We start from the raw sequence: 22,473 nt of genomic DNA, 5'->3' as shown, positions 1-22,473 counted from the left end.
AGGCTCAGATGGGTGAGATGACTTGTCTGGGCCACATGGTGGTGATAGGTGTAGCCAAGACTGTCTGTGTGTCTGTCTGTCTATCTATCATCTATCTATTATCTATCTATCTAGCTATCTAGCTAGCTACCCATCTATCTGTCTATCTTAAAATTAGAATTCAGAAGTGCTATATTTGTCTCAAGATCAAATTTATGGGAACTGAGTAATGAAGTCAGATATTTTCTAACAGTTTGGTTTGGCTGATGGTTTAAATAAATGGCCTGGGCATGTAGGCGAGGGGCAGATATTTTTCAAAATTGAATGACATTCAGTACTTAATACCTAACCGACAAGAAATAGTCATTTCCACCTCTTGCAGCCCTTTCAACGTGCGATTTAAGAGGATCTCCGTACCAACCTGACACCAGCAAGGGACAGACAACAAAGCTTCCTACCTCCCGGCGGTGCCAGGGGGCCTTGGAGCAGAACTGTGGGACGGGCCTGCCGCTGGCTGTCACCCTTCATCCACACTCAGCGTCTGGAGGCATCTCTTCCACAGCTCACAGCTCTTCTCAGCAGGGAGCCTGGCGAACGGCGTTCGCTCCTCTCATTGCATTAAGGGCCAAAAATAATCCAGCTGGCCCTTTGCCTCTGAGGAAGGAAATCATTTTGCCCAGGATGCGTTCGGCCACCGTGAAGCTGCCCGAGGGCCTGGATGAGAGAAGAGTCGGCGAGGACCAGACCCCCGATGCCTTTCGGCCACAGTTCCCAGGCCTGGGCGGTGTGGGGGGCACGGGGGGGGGGGGGGGGGGCTTTGGGGCTGGGCCCAGCCCGGCTCCACCAGGCTTCCTCTGTGTTACTGAGCAAAGGGCTACAGAGCAACTCACGAAAGCCCCACTTCTCGTGCTGGAGAAGCCGGCACTGACCTGGGAAGATTCACCTGTTTTCTTTCCAAATGCAGTTAGATGCCAACGCCCTTTGCGGACTTCAAGCCAAAATGGCTGAAGCTGCTTCATGTAACTCATGAGGCCCGAGGCGTCGGCGAGCCAGCAGCGAAGCTGTCGGCAGAGTTTGTTTCCCAGCTCACGTGGCCCAAACAAGGCTTATCTCCTATATTTTCCTGCCAGCCAGCTCATGGGGAGGGTGGGGGGGGGGGGGACATGCTGTGAGGGTCCCCATGGACTGTCCTCCCTGTCGCCACACGGTGAGCCCCCGGCCTCACAGGGCACTTCCCCCCAACAGTCCTTGCTGAGCTGTGTGTAACCCTACGTCCTGTCTCATGGGTCCATCTTAGTCCCTGGGCGAGACCAGATCCTCTGCCTGTGCGTCCCCAGCAGCCGATCCGGGCGGCATGGGCTTTGGTGGGATCTGCCCTTCCACGCACACCTGGGCCCAGCAAAGGCGGCCACACACTGTTCACTTTGTAGCTACAAACAGGTAGCCCAGGGCCAGTCCCAGGCGGCAACGGACATCGCCTGCATCCAAGTCCCTCCCAAGAGGCCCCAGAACCACCACCCTCAGGGGCCAGCCTCAGACGACATCAGAGCAGCAGCCATTCGCTCCGCAGGGGCGCATCCAGGGGCGATCTGGGCGGGCAGCAGCCCTGCTGGGGCGAATCCTGCTCCGTGGGGGCAGTACCTGCCCAGCCTGCACACTGGGCCCGGGTGGACCTCCCGAGGGACGACCCTACGTGTGCACAGGCCAACGGCAATCCAGACTCAACTACGGCAGCAGGGCCACCTACCCCCCACGGGGGCCATTCCTGGAGCGCCCGCTCAGGTGGTCAAGGAGACGGCGCCACGGGGTCCCACAGGACACCCATCACATAATGCCACCCACCACGCCTGGGAGACAGACCTGAGGATAATGGGCGGGCGTGGCTGATGCCGTGAGCATCCTAAGTGCAGGGAGAGGTATGGGCACATCACAGCCACTGCCTCATTTTAAGCCACAGTAACCTACGAGGGGGCAGTGCTATTTATAAATAATTCCAATTTACAAATAAAAACACCGAGGCTGAGTAAGACGCTTATTCAAGATACAGTAGCTACCATTTGTTGAGTATCTGCTACAGGTAAATCTTTAAAAATATTTCATCGAATTCTTGCAAAAAGAGTCGTCGGTACAACCGTCATCCCCATTTTAAAGATGGAGACAAAGCTCAGCGAGGGGCCCGAGTTGGTGGAGGCTGAAGATCCAGGAGGCGCTGAGGCTGGAGGCCGGGCTCCTCCCAGGGGCTCTGAGCTCCCCTCTGCCACGGGCCCCACCCCACACCCAGCAAGGCGCTCGCCAGGGACCCCAGAGAGGCAGACACAGACAAGGACCCATCAGGAGAGGAGACGGAGAGGTAGAGAGGAGAGACAGGGCCCAGAGCAGGGAGGCATCTGTGGGGCAGCTTCAGGGGTGAGCTTGAGTCTAGGTTCTCAGACACAGATCATTCCTGAGAGGAGGGCAGGCAGATCAACACCCGCTGTGCCAGACTGCGCCAGGTCCACGGAACGGCACGGTGTTGCCATGGAAACCAGCCCTTTTCTAGCAACGGCTCAGGAGGCTGTTTTTTCTTTTCTTTTTGAGATGGTGTCGTGTGCATCTTGGAAAAATTATCGGGTATTTCTTTCTTCTCCTTTTCCCACACGACTCCCCAATTCGAGGAGACCGCATCACAGGCGGGGAGGGGGGTGAACTCATCGGCAGCAGCTCCCACAGGTGGTCTCTCCATTTTCCAGGAAAATGTCTGTCTCCCTGACTATCTCCTGACCTGGTCACTGACGGGCTCACCAGGCGCCATCCCGGCCTCTCCAGCCCCGACTGTGAGCCAGCGGCGTCCGCAGCCTCCTGCCTGCCGGATCTCGGTGCCCTGCCCGGACCAGGGGACACCCAGGAGCAGCCCCTCGCACCCCACGGCTGTCCCCAGGCAGGGAGGAGGCTGTGCGGTCTCCTCTCCACCCCCCTGAACTCCTCCCCCAGCCCTGGGGCCTGTTCCCGCACGGTCCCTGGTGATGCCACAGTGACGCCCACAGTGACACCTGCCCTGAGATCGGCCGCACCAGGTCCCCGTCACGGTGAGCTTCCCATGGGTGCACGGCCCAGTGTTGGCGAGAAGATTTGGAAAGTGTACAAAAGCACACGCAGAGCTTGTTCTGTGAACCAAGGTGCTGTTTGCTGTTTCTAACCATGTCCTGGCTCCCGCCCCTCTCTCTGCCAGGCAGCCGTGCCCCACAGAACCCCATCCTCCAGAACCAGAGACCGTACCCTCCAGAACCCCAGTGACTTCTCCCTGACCAGCCCCCTTGTTACCCTCTCCTAGAACTGACCTCCCGACCTCGGGGCTCCTGGGGGCAGACAGGGGCCCCCTTCCTTCCGATGAGAAATCCTGACCCAGTGCATGGGCGGGGTCCCTTCTTGAGGGCCCCCTCCGACCCTCACTCCCGTTGCCATCACACACCTGCAGCCTCGGTTTGTTTTTTCGGGCCACGGAGCAGCAAGCCATTTGTGACGGAGCGTTTGAACCTGTGTCCGTTAGTCGTTAGCTGACTGGGTAATTGGAAATCCAGTGCGTGTTTACACGTGGCCACACGGACCCACCTGCTCTGCGGGGAGGGCGGCCCAGGCCCTGGCCTGGAGTGGCCAGCTCCCATGCCCCCAGGGGCCGGAGGCCCGGGCTGTGTGAGGGTGGGGTGGGGGGCTGCCTCACGCCCCAGCTCGGCAGCCGGCAGCCACAAAGGGCAGGAGCCACGCTTCCTCCCTTCCTCCCACCGGCCACGCCGGCTCGGTCATAGCCCTGGCGCAGCCGTGAGCTTGGAGTCAGCCTCCCGCTCCGCCCAGTCAGGCCTGCCCCCCTCCCCAGGCGCCTGCCATCGGTGGGAGAGGAGGGGTGAGCACAGCTCCCGGCTCCCATGGCTCCCAGGCCCCCGGCTCCCTTGGCTCCCAGGCCCCCGGCTCCCATGGCTCCCAGGCCCCGGCTCCCATGGCTCCCAGGCCCCGGCTCCCATGGCTCCCAGGCCCCCGGCTCCCTTGGCTCCCAGGCCCCCGGCTCCCTTGGCTCCCAGGCCCCCGGCTCCCATGGCTCCCAGGCCCCGGCTCCCATGGCTCCCAGGCCCCCGGCTCCCTTGGCTCCCAGGCCCCCGGCTCCCATGGCTCCCAGGCCCCGGCTCCCATGGCTCCCAGGCCCCCGGCTCCCAGGCCCCCGGCTCCCTTGGCTCCCAGGCCCCCGGCTCCCATGGCTCCCGGCTCCCATGGCTCCCAGGCCCCGGCTCCCAGGCCCCGGCTCCCAGGCCCCGGCTCCCAGGCCCGGCAGAGAGGAGCGGTCAGTGCTGACGGGCACCGTGGTGGCCATGCGGTACCTGAACCTGCGGGTGGGAACCACAGCTCGGCGGCCTCCTGACCGCTGGGGGGGGAGCCAGGACTGCCCTGCCCGGGCCCCTTCCTCCATCGCCAAACGGGGTGCTGAGGACACGACAGCGATGAGGACGCGGGTCCCCACCTCACGGAAGGTGTTTGAACAGGGACACAGCCCGTAACCGAGGCACGTGGCGCAGGCACTGGCGTCTCTGTCCTCACGCAGCCCTGGACACCGGGCCGGGGACGAGCCGGTGCTCCTCGGTGACTCTGCAACTTGATGTCTGAGGATGAGCCGCGGCCTCGACAGAGGAACGGACGGACGGACAGACGGACGGCTCAGGGTCTCACAGAAGCAGCGGGGGTGAGCGGCAAAGGAGCACATACCTGAGTTTGAATCCCAGCTCAGCTGCCCGGCCCTCGGCACCTCTGCATCCCTCTGGGCCTCAGTTTCTTCATCTGCCAAATGGGGTCCATACCCGACCTCCCAAGGTGATGAGAAGCTTTAAATGAGCCAAGCACGAGTGGGCCCACTCATCCCACCCTCCTCCCCAGGCCAGGGGCCAGCGGCCAATCGCATTAGGTCCGGCGCAGACTCTCCTTGCCCTTCCTGCTGCCTCCGTGTTGGCTCCGCCTCCAGGCCGCAGGCAGGCAAAGGCTGGGTGCCTGGCCCCGCACAGCCCGCCCCCACCCCGCAGGCGCTCACAGAGCCGGGTGCCTGGCCCCGCACAGCCCGCCCCCCGCCCCGCAGGTGCTCACAGAGCTGGGTGCCTGGCCCCGCACAGCCCGCCCCCAGGCGCTCACAGAGCTGGGTGCCTGGCCCCGCACAGCCCGCCCCCCGCCCCGCAGGCGCTCACAGAGCCGGGTGCCTGGCCCCGCACAGCCCGCCCCCAGGCGCTCACAGGGCTGGGTGCCTGGCCCCCGCACAGCCCGCCCCCAGGCGCTCACAGAGCTGGGTGCCTGGCCCCGCACAGCCCGCCCCCCGCCCCGCAGGCGCTCACAGAGCCGGGTGCCTGGCCCCGCACAGCCCGCCCCCAGGCGCTCACAGAGCCGGGTGCCTGGCCCCGCACAGCCCGCCCCCAGGCGCTCACAGGGCTGGGTGCCTGGCCCCGCACAGCCCGCCCCCAGGCGCTCACAGGGCTGGGTGCCTGGCCCCGCACAGCCCGCCCGCAGGCGCTCACAGGGCTGGACCTGGGCTGCAGGCAGGTGGCCAGGGGCCTCTCTTGGTTCTTGCTCCTGACCTCAGCATCGCTTCAGGTCCCCGAGGCCTAAGGATGGAGGTTCCCCGCCCCCGGCCCAATTCCAGGCCCAGCCTCGAGAACCCTGCCCCCAGCGTCCCCCTGGCCCCGGGGCCCTGCCCCAGCCTCTCCCCGCCGGGGCCCCGAGCAGCAGATAAAGGCCACGACTCTCAGACACATCTATCTTTATTTGTTTCCTGTCAGAAAAGTTCAAGAATTACACCAAAAAATACTTCAGCCTCTGCTACCTACGGACAAAAATACACCACAAAATAGAAAGCGCTCAGCGGCTGGGCCAGGGACAGCTTGTCATGGGCTCGGAGGACGGATGGTGTGGGTGACTGCGGACGGGCGGAGGCGGGAGGAGAGGGGCACGGTGGCCTTGGCGGGACGCCGGGAGCCGCTGCTGTCGGACCAGCTGCTGCGCACGATGAGGCGACACAGCAGCCCCCGGGCCGGGCCTGGCCGTCAGAGCTCCGCGGGGAAATCTCATCTCAAACGACACCTCCCAGCCGGGAGCCCAGGCCGCAGAGGGGCCTCCCCAGGCTGTTTGTGGGGCGCATCGTGGTGCGCTGAGGGGTTCAGGGCCGGGGGGGGGGGGCAGGCGGGCTGAGGCCAGTGCCGCCTCCTTGTCAGGAGCGTCTAAGCCAGCTCAGGGTTTGGCTGGATGTCCCTGCCGACACCCCGGCGTGGGCAGGGGCCCCGAGTTTGTGCTTCCTTTAGAACGAGCTCGCTTGGCTGCAGCCCCACCTCGGGTCTCCCCCCCCCCCCCCCAGCTTCCTGGTTGCGACCTTCATTGTTCTTCTCATTGTTATCAGCACTTCGGGAAACAAACAACCGAACACAAGTTTAAAATCGGGTGCCTGTGCCGACAGCGTGGCCAGGGTCTCAGGCCGTCCTGCCCGCGCTCTTTCTGCAGTCTCCCCGCCCCCCCCCCAACCCCCCGCCTCCCGGCCCGTCAGGAACGTGGGCAGCGCCCAGGTGAGGGTCTAGAAACACCAGGAAAGACGCAGGGAGTCGCCCGCTCCTGTTTGCAGACACCCACCCCCCCAGGGGGCTTGGGAACCCAGAAACCCTCACACACCTGTGCCGACCTGCAGGGCACCCCTGCTGGGAGCTGTGGCTCCCACAGAGCCCCGCCTGTGTCCCCCCGGGTCCCGCACCCCCAGAGCCCGCACGAAGCTGCGGCCCCTCATCTGAGCAGCCGAGGGTCCTCGCCACCCTCCACCCCACACGCAGCCCGCTCACCCTTTCCTGCTGGTGCTCTGTCTCCTTTCCTGTGTTCCATGTTTCCTAACAAACACTAAGCAGTGGCCTTGAACATGTCTTACATGGGGACGGTCAACACGCAACATGCCTTTGTACACGAGCCTGACTTGGGGAGAAGCGACAATACCAGGGACGAAAAGAAAGCGATTTGGACAACGCCAGCACAGGGAAGTTCAGGGGAGCCCCCCCGCCCCCCACCCCAGGGGAACAGCCTTGTCTGGTAACTGGAGCTTGGCTTAGCCAGCGGGGGCCCCCCTGCCCCCTCCCCCGGGCTGCGGTGGCCCCTAGTGGCCCTGGGTCTTGGGCGGCTTGGGCTCGTGGATGACGGCGGCGGCCGAGAGCCAGGGCCCGATGGCGCGCGCGGTGCTCTGCTTGGCCACGCTGTAGTGGCTGATGACCGTGTAGAAGCGGCTCCGGGAGCTGGGGTCCTGCGAGGAGTAGTAGGCGTCCAGGGAGGCCGGGATGCAGCGCTTGTGCTGGGGACGAGAGAGCCGGTCAGCACCGCGCACACCCTGCTCCCACCCCCGCCCGGGGCCCAGCCACAGAGCAGGGGACAGCACCCGCCGGCCTCCCCAGCGACAGACGTGGTGCCACCAGGTCACCTGCGGTTCCCACACGCCACCCCCGCGCACCGCCCGCAGCCTGTGGCCCGCCATCTCCTTGAGTTTGCTCTTGTGTCTCCTCTCCATCAAAGCCTTGGTTCCCGCCCTGGCCGGTTTGGCTCATCGGCCTGTGGACTGAAGGGTCCCAGGTTCGATTCCGGTCAAGGGCACATGCCCGGGTTTCGGGTTCAATCCCCAGTAGGGGGCATGCAGGAGGCAGCTGATCAATGATTCTCTTATCCTTGATGTTTCTATCTCTCCCTCTCCCTTCCTCTCTGAGGTCAATAAAAGTACATATTTTTAAAAAGCCTTGTTCCTGACCACATTGATGTAATTATACATTTGCATTGTCCTGCCACACATTACACAGCAAATGGCCACAAAACAACGCCAGTGTATGGCCACGGACTTGAATGCTTTCTCTGCAGCTCTGTGTCCTTAGAATGTACATCCCACCGGGGGAACAGAGTGTCATTTGAAATATTTAAAGTCTTTATGAGTTCATGTCCCCAACTTGATATAGTTCTTTGTTGAGCTTGTTTTAACGTCCAGGAATTTCTTCTTCTTTCTTTATTTGTTAATTACGTCAAGGGCAGATATTCAGCAAGACATGTGCTGGGGAGCCTGCTCCGAGTCCCTGAGCCCTGGGCCTAACCATCCCCCAAGGACCCATTTCCTTCATTTTCCAGTGTGTTCTTAGGGAGCTTCTTTCTGGAATATAAGCACACTTGCCCCGCCCCTTCCCTCACACATGGCAGCGCCTCTTCCTCCGTCTCATCCTGGAGGGGGTTCCCGGGTCTGCCCTCCCCCCCCGCCCCCCCCCCCCGCCTATTGTCACCTCAGCACGGAGTCCCCTGTGTGGCTATGCCGCAGCGTGGGCACCTGTCCCCGATGACAGGTGTCCCCATCACCCAGAGCCCGCCTCCTGCTCAGAACGTGTTCGGGAGGCACGTGGCACATGTTTCCCGGGGAACCTGTTTTGAAGGGGACGTTCCACATGCGACTCCCTCACTTTGCAATGCTGGGTGATGTCTCAGAAACCGCTGCTCCCCAAACGCCCTTCACTCCCTTCCCTTGGATGGAAATGGGGCGAACCCCTGTATTTCTCAATGGGGTGCAGCTCCACGGAGGGAACGTGTGTGAAACGTCCCACGTGGCTCCCAGGAAAGGGTAGTTTATGAAGGCGAATGCCCCTGCTCTAGATCCAGATCAGACCGTCTCTCTTCTGACGAACATTTGTGGAGAGCGGTCGTCTAGAACAGCGGTCGCCAACCGGTGGTCTCCGGGCCCTGGTGGTCCCCGGGGCGGAAGGTTGGTGACGGCTGATCTAGGAGGCCCCTCGCTGACTGACTGCACTGAGTTCTCTCCTTCAGGTCTCGGGAAAGACCGTGGGCGGATGATCCACGCCCACTTGGCAGGTAAGAAAGCTGAGGTTCAGAGGGGAGAGGAGACGCCCCGGGGCCATGCCGCCAGCTCAGGTCTTGGAGGGAAGGAGAGATCAGAGTGGGGCTGCAGGCCTGGGGGACCCCTCAGCAGCTGCCTGTCACCCATCTCTGCGGGGCCCGTGGGGACAGGAGGCAGCCCTCAGACCAGGACGCTCCTGGCCCCGGAGCGCGCCCCGAGGACGGGCAGTGTCTCCCGAGGGAGCGGGACTCCCTCGCTGCGATGCGTCACAGCAGACCACCTCGTCCAGCGTCCCCCGGAGACCAGTCCTTCGTGCCAAGTGGGAAACCCTTGGCCACGTCTTAAACCGTCTGCAGTGGGGCGGACCCAGAATCTGGGCGTCGATGAGAAGAAGACATCGATAAACCCTCCCACGGAAGCTGCCGGTGCCCCGGCCACTCACCTGCGGAGGGAGGCCCTTACCTTGTAGACAAAGCCCTCCGGGCAGCTGTGGTCGTAGGTGAAGGCTTTGTACACCACCAGGAACACGATGCAGGCGAGGAACGCGAGGGCCAGGCTGACCAGGATGGTGACCTGGGGGGACAGAACGGGGTCACCAGCGGCTTCCTGCCTCAGGCCTGCAGCTTTCGAAGCCTGGAGGTGGGGGCGGGGCGGGGGAGGGACGGGCTGTCGCTCACTTGCAGTGTGCCCCTGAGCAAACCACCTGCGCTCTTTGGCCCTCGGTCCCCTCCACCCTGGCCCACGCCATCGTCGCTTCTCACCTGCGGCCTCCGCATCCCCCACACGGATTCACACAACCGCCACCACACAGGCCTGTTCAGAACCGCAGTCCAGGCCCGGCCCTGCTCTGCTGGTGCCCACTGCCAGCCAAAGCCCACCCCCTACCGAACACGAAGGACAAGCAAACTTCCAAAGCAACACAGCCCCGAACAAACCGGGTGGTGAGGGTCGATGGGAGAGGGGTACCCGGCGGCTCCCCGGGACCCGGGGCTGGCCCGGCCCGGCCCTGTGCACAGCCGGTGGGGCCCAGCCCCAGGACATCACGCGTCGGGTGTTCCATACCCAGCTGTGTGTTTGTCTCATGCTCTTTTTCTTTCTTTTATTTTTGCATTTCTTTTCTTTTTTTGTTGTTTATATATTTTTTTCTCAGGTTCTTTTCAAAAGCTGGTGGCCCACGGAGTCAGTTGGCCTAGAAACATGGAATTCTCCTCTCATGGAGAGGAGGGTGTTTTGATTCAGAAGAAAACAATAATAATATCGACGTTGGGGGTCCCCATGCCCTCTCCTTGCCACCCAGGCCGGGGCGTGCAGACAGGAGGAAGCGGGGCGCTGCTCCCCACAATGGGGCTGTTTACTCGCAGCTGGGCGCACCGGACGGGAGGACTTGGCAAAGGTTTAAAATATGGACTTGGGGAGCCTTCTGAACCCTACGGTCAGACCATGTCCGTGTGTGCATGCAGCTGTAGGATGGTGTGCTGTGGCGGGATCGTAAGAAATGTATATATTTGGCCAAGCTTGGACCTTCAGCCCCGCCCTCCGGCCTCAGGGAGGAGGGAGATGGAGCTCAGCCACGTGGCCAGTGCTCGCTGGGTCCTGCCCTGTAAGGAGCCTCCTGGAAGCCCGAGCTGAAGAGGTGAGGGAGCTTCCCCAGCATCCGGGCCCACAGCCCCCACCCGCCCTGTATGTGAGGGGCACACGGGGGCCCGGGGGCAGCCGGCCCATCGCATCGGGAGCTGGCGCTTTGTGGGAGACGAAGCAGCTGCCCGCGGACATCTGTCTTTGGCATGTGACAGCTGGACTCAGACAGACTCAGCCACCCTGCACCTTGCAAGCCGCTGCAGAGGCCCTGCCCCAGGGACCCCGGGTCCCCGCCGCCTCCCAGCGCCTCTGGGTCAGGCTCCCGAGGCAAAGCCCGCTCCACCCCTCGCTGTGACCTGGGGAGTTACTGGCCCTGGGAGTCCTCAGTTTACCTCTCTCTGGACGGGGTGACTCTGATGCCTTTCTCATGTTGGGAGGCAAAACGGGGCGGTGCACGGAGCCCCGGGGCTGGCCTGCCCGAGGTCACACCCTCAGTCACACGCATTGAGTGCAGACGTGCGTTAGTCACCCCACCGCGTCCTCGCGGCCTGTGCGGTGGGTACCATCACTGTGCCCATCTCACAGACGGGCTTTCAGAGGCTGAGGGACTGGACGGCTTTACGTGCGTGGGGCAGAGTGAGGCTAGCAACTCGGGTCGAAGTCCCGATCCACCACATGTCCTACTGCCAGTATATCTCTGACTACATTAGCGTTATTTTTATTAAGAATTCATCGCCCCAAGAGGAAAACAGCCATCACGACCCCCACCATCGCAGGCGTGGTCCTACTCGCTTGCCGCCTGCTCCTGTGCACACGCGTCCCCCATGACCTGTGTCCTCCTGCGGCTTCGCTTTCTACCCCTTGGGGCCCAGGACCTCCTCGCATGCCTGCCGGGACCAGCAGAACCGAGGAGGCCTCAGTTCTCCCATCTGGAAAACGGCTCACCACCGCACCAGTCTACACACACGGCCACGAGGGACGACCGTGGCGATACCGCGCGAATGTGAAAACGACTGGCGAACGTTCCCGCTGCCGTCGCTGTCATCCCTGCAAGTGGGCATCGCAGGGCTGCGTCTGGGTCAGGGGTTCCCTCGGCACCAGGACCATCAGGAGTTACACTGTGCTGCCATGAGCCATGACCTGTGCCCCCAACTACCTACAGCCCCCATGGGCTCCCAAGGGCCCGTGGGTCCTGCTAAAGGGTCTGCTGGTGGTTTGTGCTGACGGGGCTGAAGCACCTGAGGTGGGCGTGTCCTCCCATCCATGGCCCCTGCAGCACGGAAGGGATCTCCCGAAATGACTCCTCTGAACAGTCGGCGATGGGGCTGAGAGTGCGCCACGTCCCCCGTGGCTGACTTCATGGCCTGACACCAGGGGCCTGCGACTCCCTGAGCCTCAGAGCCATGGCAGGAGGTAGATCAGATACAAAGTCCTGGGCCCTGCACCCCGAGATCCCGGGCCCCTGTCGGTACAGTGCCCAGGAACCAGCATTTCCACGGAGTCCAGGAGGCCATCCGTGCACCCGGCCCCGTCAGAGGCACAGCTGTCTCGGTGCATCTCAGCCCACGTCTGCATGCAGCCTGCATCCCGTCGCCATGGAGACACCAGCCCTGCAGCACACAGCGCATTCCATTAAGCTGCTTCCATTCCTCAGTCCCCTTTCTTGGCAGAGTTGATAAAGAAAAGAAAATCAGGTCAGCAAAATTGGGGGGAAATGAGAAATCGTCTTCTTCCGGCTCCAGTGCGTGGCTCTGCTACGCGTGCCAGTGGGCTCTGGGCCAGCGCAGCTGCTCCACACGCCACAGCCCCCGCACAGGTGAAACCACGCCAGCCGCACGGCGACAGCACGCGCAGGGTCCGCACAGCCAGCCACGCTGGGGGCGCAGCATGCCGGCCCCGCTCTCCGTGTGCGTCTTCCCAGGAAGAGGGAGGGTCTCTCCCTAGTCCCTCCTCCTCACCCCTCCCGCCCTGTACACAGACACACACACATACACACAGACACACACACACCCAGCATACACACACACACACACTGACATACCAACACACACACACCAGCATACAGACACACACACATACACTGACATACCAACACACACACCAGCATACAGACACACAGGCATATAGACACACACACTGACACACAAAGACACATACACACACAGACACAGGCATATAGACACACACACACTGACACACAAAGACACATACACACACAGACACAGACACACACACACACACACACACACACACCGGCACACACACTCCCCCGGCAGGAGTCCTGGAGGGGCTCCCAGAGAAGGGTGAGCGCGCGGGCCTGGGCTGCCCGCCCTGGGAAGGTCTGCTCACAAGGCTGGCCCTCTGGGCCTGGGGTCTGGCTCGGAGGAGGCTCCCACCTCTCCCAGAGCCGGTGCGAGAGGCTCCATGTGCCCACGTGGTGCCACCAACACCAAGGGGACTCCGTCAGCCAATGGGTCAGAACGATTCTGCCACGATGTCAGCCTTGGGTGGCCATGCCGAGCCCGGCATGGAGGACCGGCCAGGGTGGGCGTCTGCTCTGTGAACCCCCCGCTGGGCTCCGCCGGGACAGGGAGGCCAGGCTCCCACAGCCAAGGTGACTCATTGGGAAAGATTAGGATGACACTGAGAATTACCAACCACGTGAGGCTGTTTTAACTTTATCTCTCACTCATAATGTTTAAAACCAGCCCGACCAAGTAGGTCTTCTCATCTTTCCCATTTTGTAAATGACGAGCAGGAGACCCAAAGGCCAGGCGCCTGAGGAAACTCAGCCATGGCGCCGGCGCCGGAGCCGCAGGGTTTGGGCCCCGCTGGCCCGAGGCTGTCCCTGCGCCCTCACCCAGGGCGGCTGTCCCCCCACCCCGAGGGCCTGCACCATCACACCGCGGGCCAGCTCCCGGGGAAGCCCCCACCCACTAAGGCGCCCGTGCTCGGGGGCCCGAGGAGTCCCCTGGGTGAGCTGCCCTTTGGAAGGACAGGAAGCCAGGCCCCCGGTGTGCACGCCTGGCGTATGGAGCCCGTGCAGGAACTCTTACTGTGGCCTCAGACTCCATGAGCAATACCTTGTCTCTTTCAGAGCCCAGGGGCACCCCTGCAGGAAGGAGGGGGAGGTGAGACCGGGGGGGGGGGGGGCCCAGCAATGCATTAATACTTGTGGAACCCTTGAAAGAAAGAGGCTCGGCTTACACCGGAACATGCCGGAGCTGTAGCTCAGTTCCCAGTCTCCTTCGCTCTGGCCTGAGCATTAAAAGGAGGAACGAGGGGCCGGGCTGGCTGATGGAAAAGCTCAGGCTCCGGCCTCCGGGTTTCTCACTGAGAGCTCACACCACCCGTCACCCTGGAGCGGAGGACAGAAGCCGGGGCAGCGCCTCCTGCAGGACGGGCAGCGGCCGTGCGTCAGGAGGGGGTGGCTCTATAAACCGTAAACCGAGGCCCAGGACCAAGGAGACCTGAGCACGTCACCCAGACCCAGACCGCCAGTCCGGCAGGAAGGAGCCACGCCTTCCTAGTCACCGACTGCGTGCGAGCCCAGAGCGGACGGGTGGCGTGAGCCAGAGGAAGTCCGGGTGTGAGGAAGGGGCGTGAGGGCGCTGGAGGGGACTGGAGGGAACGCGCCCCAGCTCCCCCGGCGACTGTTGGCAAGGACGGGAGGAGCCCAGATAATGGCCGACTCCGCTTTTCAAGAAGAGACAGAGACCCTAAACTGGACGTTAAACTTCTCAGTTCTTAGACTGGGGGCAGTGGGTGCAAATCTATGCTTTCATTTTAAACCTATTTCACAGGGAACAAGGTTTCCAAGTGTGGCTTCAGGATCAGGTGGCAGCAAAGGCTGACACCAGACTGCCCCGTCTGTTCTAGAAGCCGGTCGATGGGCCGAGGTGAGTCGGGGAGAAGCACCAGCAGCACCTGCGACCTGCCACGGTGCCAGTGGCGGGGGGGGGGGGGGGGGGGGCGGGGGTTAAAGGGCCAGGAGATAGCCCCCGCGCCCTCTCCTGCAGAGGCGGAGGGGGGTGCGGAGAACAAGGACCTGGCATTTACGGAGCATCTACTGCCACCAGGCCCCCGGTGTGCAGCCTGGCGCAGGGAGCCCGTGCAGAAACTGTCTTACCGCGGGACTCCTGGGGTCACAGCCAGGCCAGGCTGCGCCCCTTCTTCCTACATCTCCCCACACGCCGGGGCCTCCTCCTGCCCGGGCTGCTGGGCCAGGGGAGGCGCTGGAGCGTCCGCTGCGACCTTGTCCATCGCCTGCGTTTTGTAGAAAGTGGTCCAGAGACAAGGCCCTCACCCACCTTGGCAGGCTGCTGTGACAAGGGAGACCCGGCAGGCTGAGAGGCCACCCGGCCTCGCTGTCCCCACGGGAGTGACTGTGGCTACAAGTCCGCCCCGCGTGCAGGCGGCGGCTCCCTCACTGCTCCCTTGATTACAGGCGAGCTTATTAAGAACACCAAAGGCTGCCCAGGGTTCGGGTACGGGCAGCGGGCAGTTCACCTCAGGCTGCTCAGAGCCCGGGTGCAGGGCTAGGAGGGAACCGGTGGGAGGTGGCAGGAGCAGGCTCTAGGAACAGACTGGCTGTGTGACTTAAGCAAGTGGCACCCCCTCTCTGGGCCGCAGTCACCCTACCTGCAGACGTGGGATTCATTGGAGAGCCCACGGCCCAGGCACACCGGCCAGGCACACAGGCGACTCCCACAGACCCGACGTGAGGCTCCCCCAGGGCCGGGCAACGCATCTGCATCGGCGCTGGATCCCTGTTGAAATGTCTGCCTCAGGCAGTGGCCTGTGGAGCCCAGCGCTGACTTCCTGTCCCTGAAATAGCAGGCTGCCCAGCTGGGCCCCCTAATTGCATCAGAACGGCCTGTTGAGGCACAGCCTTAATTAACTTTCCCGGTTTTACTGGAGGAGGAACCAGGCCCAGCCTCTCGCCCACGCTCCCCCGCTCCTCAGGACGGGAGGCCTGTCCCTTATAAGCTGCCTGACTACAGAGTCAGCCCCGCAGCCAGCAGCCCGCCCACAGGCGGAGACCTCTGCGCTCAGCGCTAGGGCAGGGCTGGCCCTGGTGACCCGACCTCCCCTCAGCCGGTTCCGTGGCTGCGCACCGGGACCGGGTCCGGGTCGGGCTTTGTGCTTATTCACCTGTGACCTCTCGGCCCTTCCCTCCCAGCGGCCCAGCAGGCGGGATGCAAGGGGTGTCACGACCCAGAGCGAAGGGTCAGCATCCCTCCCTGCAGGGGGAGCTGCCCTTTGCAGGTTTGGAAAACCACGGTGGAGCGGAGGTTCGGGTCAGGGCCTCTTCCTGCTTCGGAAAATGAAGCAGAGCGTGTGGGAGGTTCGAGCTCCGGGCTCGGAGGGAACCCACGCAAGCGGCTGAGGAAGCGGGTTTGACACCTGCCTGGGCGAGACCTGAGTTTGAACCCAGCTGTTTGCTTCTTGAGGGCCTCGCCGGAGGACCCAGGGCTTGTCTGATTGATCAATCAATCAGTCAATCGGTGGGAAGTCAGTCAGTGCCACCTGACCAGCTTCATTCATCCTGTTTGTCCTCCACCCTCTCTGGTTCCAGCAATGACTGCGGGCACCGTGCAGGCCCAGGATTTATAGCCCCGACACCCCCGGGGAGATGGTCGTGTGCCCAGGGCTGCCTCCAGTGTGGACACACGTCTCTCCGTGTGTCCGCACAACAATCCTGAGGTAGGTATGGTCACTATGTCCCCATTTCACAGAGGAGGGAAGGGTGAAGGATGTCCCTAAGCTGGAGGCAGGTCTCAGCACAGTGCCCGCACCTGCACCAGGGGCACTAAGTTGGCTCTGGGTTTGCCGGAAGCCTGACCAAAGACAGGACCTGGGCCATTAAAACAGCCACAGACTCCAGCGACGATAACCAGCGGCTGCGCAGAAGAGGCACAAGCGGCCCCCAACGCGCGTGGCGCAGGCAGGTCGCTGTGTCCCGGGCGCGGACTTCCCTCTGCACAGAGAGAGGGATGACAGTGGTGTCCCCGGGGCCGCTCTGGAGGTCCAAGGAGAGGCTAAACGCAGCGGCTCGGGGCTGGGCCCGGGAGACGCCATCAGCACCCACCCTCCCGTCCACGTCCGGCCTTCCCTCCACTATGGAGGGGGGCATCGAGGCCGCGGGGGTTTAGCTGTGAACCGTGGGCAAGGCTGCGCAGCCAGCTCACTGTCACTTAAAAGGAAGAAAGAGGCCGTGCGAGGTGCTGGGGCGTCGCAACCGTGTGCCCCTGAACTCCACAACCGTGTGCCCTGAACTCCACACCGTGTGCCCCTGGACTCCACAACCGTGTGCCCTGAACTCCACACTGTGTGCCCCTGAGTTCCACAACCGTGTGCCCCTGAACTCCACACCGTGTGCCCCTGAACTCCACACCGTGTGCCCCTGAACACAACCGTGTAACTGTGTACCCCTGAACTCCACACCGTGTGCCCCTGAACTCCACACCGTGTGCCCCTGAATTCCACACCGTGTGCCCCTGAACTCCATACCGTGTGCCCCTGAATTCCACAACCGTGTGCCCCTGAACTCCACACCGTGTGCCCCTGAATTCCACACCGTGTGCCCCTGAACTCCACACCGTGTGCCCTGAACTCCACAACCGTGTACCCCTGAACTCCACAACCATGTGCCCCTGAACTCCACACCGTGTGCCCCTGAACTCCACAACCGTGTGCCCCTGGACTCCACAACCATGTGCCCCTGAACTCCACACCGTGTGCCCCTGAACTCCACAACCGTGTGCCCCTGGACTCCACAACCGTGTGCCCCTGAACTCCACACCGTGTGCCCCTGAATTCCACACCGTGTGCCCCTGAACTCCACACCGTGTGCCCCTGAACTCCACACCGTGTGCCCTGAACTCCACAACCGTGTGCCCCTGAACTCCACAACCATGTGCCCCTGAACTCCACACCGTGTGCCCCTGAACTCCACAACCATGTGCCCCTGAACTCCACACCGTGTGCCCCTGAACTCCACAACCGTGTGCCCTGAACTCCACAACCATGTGCCCCTGAACTCCACACCGTGTGCCCTGAACTCCACAACCATGTGCCCCTGAACTCCACACCGTGTGCCCCTGAACTCCACACCGTGTGCCCTGAACTCCACAGCCATGTGCCCCTGAACTCCACACCGTGTGCCCCTGAACTCCACACCGTGTGCCCCTGAACTCCACAACCATGTGCCCCTGAACTCCACACCGTGTGCCCCTGAACTCCACACCGTGTGCCCTGAACTCCACAACCATGTGCCCCTGAACTCCACACCGTGTGCCCCTGAATTCCACAACCATGTGCCCCTGAACTCCACACCGTGTGCCCCTGAACTCCACACCGTGTGCCCCTGAACTCCACAACCATGTGCCCCTGAACTCCACACCGTGTGCCCCTGAACTCCACACCGTGTGCCCTGAACTCCACAACCATGTGCCCCTGAACTCCACACCGTGTGCCCCTGAACTCCACACCGTGTGCCCTGAACTCCACACCGTGTGCCCCTGAACTCCACACCGTGTGCCCTGAACTCCACACCGTGTGCCCCTGAACTCCACACCGTGTGCCCTGAACTCCACAACCATGTGCCCCTGAACTCCACACCGTGTGCCCTGAACTCCACAACCATGTGCCCCTGAACTCCACACCATGTGCCCTGAACTCTACAACCATGTGCCCCTGAACTCCACACCGTGTGCCCTGAACTCCATACCGTGTGCCCCTGAATTCCACACCGTGTGCCCCTGAACTCCACACCGTGTGCCCCTGAATTCCACACCGTGTGCCCCTGAACTCCACACCGTGTGCCCTGAACTCCACACCGTGTGCCCCTGAATTCCACAGGCGGCTGAGCGGGTTGGTGACTCCCAGCCTGGGCCCCGCTTGAAATCCACATTAGAACGCAAGGTGCCTCCCCCCGCCCCCCTACATCTTGGTGCCCTGGGAGGCTCGGGGAAGTCACGCTGCCTTCATCTCCTGCAGCGAGGAGCGCAATTGATTTTCCTGGCTTCATTTTCGTGTTTTAAAGAACCGTTTCCCGAGGGCTCCTCTGAGAACTGAAACGGAGAAAATCATTCATATTTTACCATGTGACCCAAAGACTAATTGTGTCCCTGACAACAGATGCTGGCAGAACACCTCGTCCACGGGCCCGGGCCGGGCACACGGGAGGCGGAGAGGCCATACGCAGCCTCTGCCCCAGGAGCCCTTAGAGGGCCAGGTGAGAAGCACTGAGATAAAGCCAGCACGGGGGCTGGGCGGAGGAGGAGGTAGGAGGCTGGGGGCTGCGGGGGGGGTAGGAGGCTGGGGGCTGGGGGAGGGAGGTAGCGGGAGAGGGGGGATGGGGGGAAGGTGACAGGCAGAGACAACAGTCTGTGCAAAGGCCTGGCGCTGAGGGCGGAGCCTGATGGTGAAGGGGGAAGCTGGGAAGGGAAACAGAGGCAAGCTCGGGGGTGTGGAAACGGGGGGGGGGGGGGGGCCAGGGAGCTAACAGGTGTGTACTGGCTGCTGCTCACGGACGGGGCACCCTTGAGATTTAGAAATTACTCTGGCGGTCTGGTTGGCAGTTGACTGGAGGGGGTGAAGTGGGGAGATAGGGAGACCAGGCAAGGCTTGGGCTCTAAAAACAGCCCATGACGGTCCTCATCCTAGTCCGGAGCTGGGCGAGGTATCGGGGAGCCACCAAAGCAAGGAGGCGGACTCAGGTTTACCAGGCGCCCGCTGCGCCCTGCTGCTTTCCATCTGATAGCTCATCTAGTCTACACACAACATTGGTGTCCTCATCTCGTAGGTTAAACCTGACGCTCAGGGAGGTAAAGAGAAGCGAGCCACACGGGGAGCTGGTGGGTGAGGCAGGTGCCCTCCTGGAGACCAGGGAGCTGGTGAGTGAGGCAGGCCGACCGGCTCCCCTCCCGGAGAGCAGGGAGCTGGTGGGTGAGGCAGGCCGACCGGCTCCTCTCCCGGAGACCAGGGAGCGGGTGGGTGAGGCAGGCCGACCGGCTCCCCTCCCGGAGACGAGGGCGGCCCAGCATCGAGCGCTCCTGCCCAGGAAGGCAAGGACCCGCTGCCTTGGCTGTGCTGCTGCAGGGAAGGGCTGTGCTGAGGGTCCAGTGGTGACTAATGCAGAGAGCGCAGTAACTGAGCACAGAGCCCTGAGCTCTGTCCATATTCCGTGCTCCGCAAGGCAGCTTACAGATCAGATTCAGAGCATGGGCTTCAGCAGCAGCCAGCCCTCCGGGACAGCACCTGTGGGCCGCGTCTGGGACTCCATGAGTCACCCGCACCACCTACCCCTCGGTGGTGGCTGCTCGGTTATTGCTTAGTGACTGAATGGGGCCACTTGGAGCAACATCTCTGCAGGGAGTTACAATTAAGAGATGACAATGGGTTCGTTTCAAAATGTCATAGTTCAAGAGGGGTACCTAGGTACAAAATGGAATTTGTCTATTAGTTCTTCACATGTTTACTGAAAACCACCTGTACCCTTCCAAATTTCACTAAGCCAGATGATTTAATGGTTAATTCTTTTTTGGTTTAAAAAACAAACTTGAAGAAACAGATTATTTTTCTATTCTTTCAAATTTTCCAGAGCTTGGTGAAAGAAAAAGGTATGTTCTCTTTACAAAGCCAGCATAACACTAATATCATACCTGACAAAGACAGCACACACACACGAAAAACAACAACAACACACACAACACAAACTCACAATATTAATAAAGAAAAAAATTAAATAATATGTTAGCAAACAGAATTCAGTGCTACACCACGACCGAAGGAGGACATGTAAGAATGGCTTAATATTTAAAAATCTATCAGCATAATTCACCATAATACGAGGTCAAAGAAGCCAAACCATACAATCCTCTCCTTTAATGCAGAAAAGAATCCCTCAAAATGTACATGGTCAAACACTAGAAACAGTAGACAGAGAGTACTGACCAATGCAATTGGATAAGAAAATGACATCAGGAGTGTAAAAATGGAAAAGAAGAAATAATATAAGAAGACTAAATACCAGTAAAAGGAAGCAATATTAGCATTATGGACAGATGATACAATTATATATGTAGAAAATCCAAAGGATAAAATTTTAAAACAAATTATTAGAAACAATAAGAAAAGTTGGTTACTTGTACACTAATACCAATCTTATACCTACCAAAAATGTACAAGATTCAAAAGCATTTTTATTAAGTATAAATATCAACCAGTTTAAATATATAATGGAAAAAGGTACCCTTTATAATATCAACAAAAAAATAAGTGAAATGCTTTGAAATAAATAAGACTGTAAAGATGATTTCAAAGCTCATCAGAACCCTGAACAAAGACTTCAACAGATGTGAAGTTCAATCTTGTTTCTAGATAGACTCAAATTTTTAAAGATGTAACTTCTCAAATTAATCTATAAATTTATGAAGCCCAAATTAAAAAGTAGCATGATTCTTAGAACTTAAATAATATATTAATATTTATATGGAGAAACAAGCATGTAAGAATGGGTAAGGAGTTTCTGAAAAGTAAAAGGAATGGGGGAAGAACAGTTTACGTAGATCTTAAGATGTATTATTAAACTATGTAACTGAGAAAAGTTGGTATTGTCTCGATTTTCAATACCAAATAATTGTCAGACCAATGGAAGAAAAGAGAGCACAGAAGTAAACTCAAATACATATTGGAATCTGTGTCTTAAAAAGGTGGCATGTCAAGTCCGGTGACCACAGACAACTGGCCACTGGTCATTCACAAAGAAATAACATTGGATTCCCAGCTTACTCTGTACAAATTCCAGATGAATCCAAATTTTAACATAAGAAATAAAATAAAAGAAGCACCAGAAGAAAACAAGAGTTTAGGGTGGGAGAAGGCCTTGATTTTTATAGAGTATCAATATTTTCCTTTATGCCTTCTGGAGTTTGTGATTAAAGCAAAAGCAAGAAATCCCACAGGCTTGGAAAAGAAGTTACACCATAAACAAAACCAAAAGGCAGAGGACAACGGAGAAAGGAACAAACAAGTGAGAATGACTAAGTCCCTAGCTGTGGGAAGAGGCCATGCACATCAGTAGGAAGAATTAACAAGTGCTCCAACCAAACAGAATGTTTTCCAGGCAAGAAGCCAAGGTCAAGAGTCAATGAGCACACGGACAGAGGCTCAATCTCGCCAATAATGAAAGAAAGACACATTTAGACAAGGCTGAGGTGCCATTTTCAATCCATCAGATTGGTAAAACTAACAGTGTGGGAAGAACACATTTGTAGGTACGGTGGAAGAAGGATTGGTGGGACAATTTTGGAAGATAATGTGGCAAAATCCATTAAAATTGGAGATTAACATAGTCTCTGGCAAGACTTTTAAGATAAATATTCTCATACCCTCCAAATATAGTTTCAAAATCTATGGAAGGTGTGTGTGTGTGTGTGTGTGTGTGTGTGTGTGTGTGTGTGTATGTGTGTGACACACACTAGGGAGCTGGGAAGTTCGCTGCAGAGGACTGAGCGCTAGAACAATGAGGGACTGATTGAGGAAACTGGGACCATCCTCGGAGTACAGTCGCTAACAAGAACAGAAAGGACCTCCATGTGCTGATGCAGACGGATCGCTGAGATTCATCATTAAGAGGAAAAAGCAAGGTGCAGAAGAATGTGTATGAAACGGTCCCATTGAGAAAATGAAAAGGATTTCAAATGTATACATGCGTGTATAAAGATATATGTGCTGACGTGTAGAAAATGCCTCATGTGAGAACATCAGAAGCTATTTCTGAACTGTCGGATAGAGCGTCCTGCGATGATGGAAATGGCCCATAGACATGAGCTGTCCACATGGGAGTCACTAGGCTCACATGGCCACTGAGCACTTGAAATGTAACTTGTGCAACTGAGGAATTAAAGTTGGAGTTTTGGTTCATTTTCACGAATTGAAGCACACATAGCCACTGTGGACAGCACAGGCATAGACAATGGATATTTGGGGTGAGAAGGATTATTGAGAGAGATAGAGGAGACTTACTTCCAGTTTATGCCTTTCTATACTGTTGG

At 59.5% G+C, this 22,473-nt stretch overlaps 1 protein-coding gene across 1 annotated transcript in view; it reads right to left on the bottom strand.

Moving 5' to 3' along the window:
• Positions 1-7,111: 7,111 nt before the first annotated feature.
• NSG2 (neuronal vesicle trafficking associated 2) overlaps positions 7,112-22,473 on the bottom strand; it is a gene marked incomplete at its 3' end in the record, with an annotated part of 32,628 nt that continues 17,266 nt past the window's right edge. The window contains exons 3-4 of the mRNA XM_079772732.1: positions 9,296-9,406; positions 7,112-7,303 (exon numbers count right to left, since the gene is read on the bottom strand). Of these exons, the coding sequence (XP_079628858.1) occupies positions 7,112-7,303; positions 9,296-9,406 (303 nt within the window). The remainder of the gene's footprint in view (positions 7,304-9,295; positions 9,407-22,473) is intronic.

The sequence above is a fragment of the Cnephaeus nilssonii genome (assembly GCF_951640355.1).
Source record: "Cnephaeus nilssonii genome assembly, chromosome: 5".
In the NCBI taxonomy this organism is placed as follows: Eukaryota; Metazoa; Chordata; class Mammalia; order Chiroptera; family Vespertilionidae; genus Cnephaeus; species Cnephaeus nilssonii.
The sequence above is the reverse complement of the archived record's forward strand: the minus strand, read 5'-3'. Positions and strand labels throughout refer to the sequence as shown.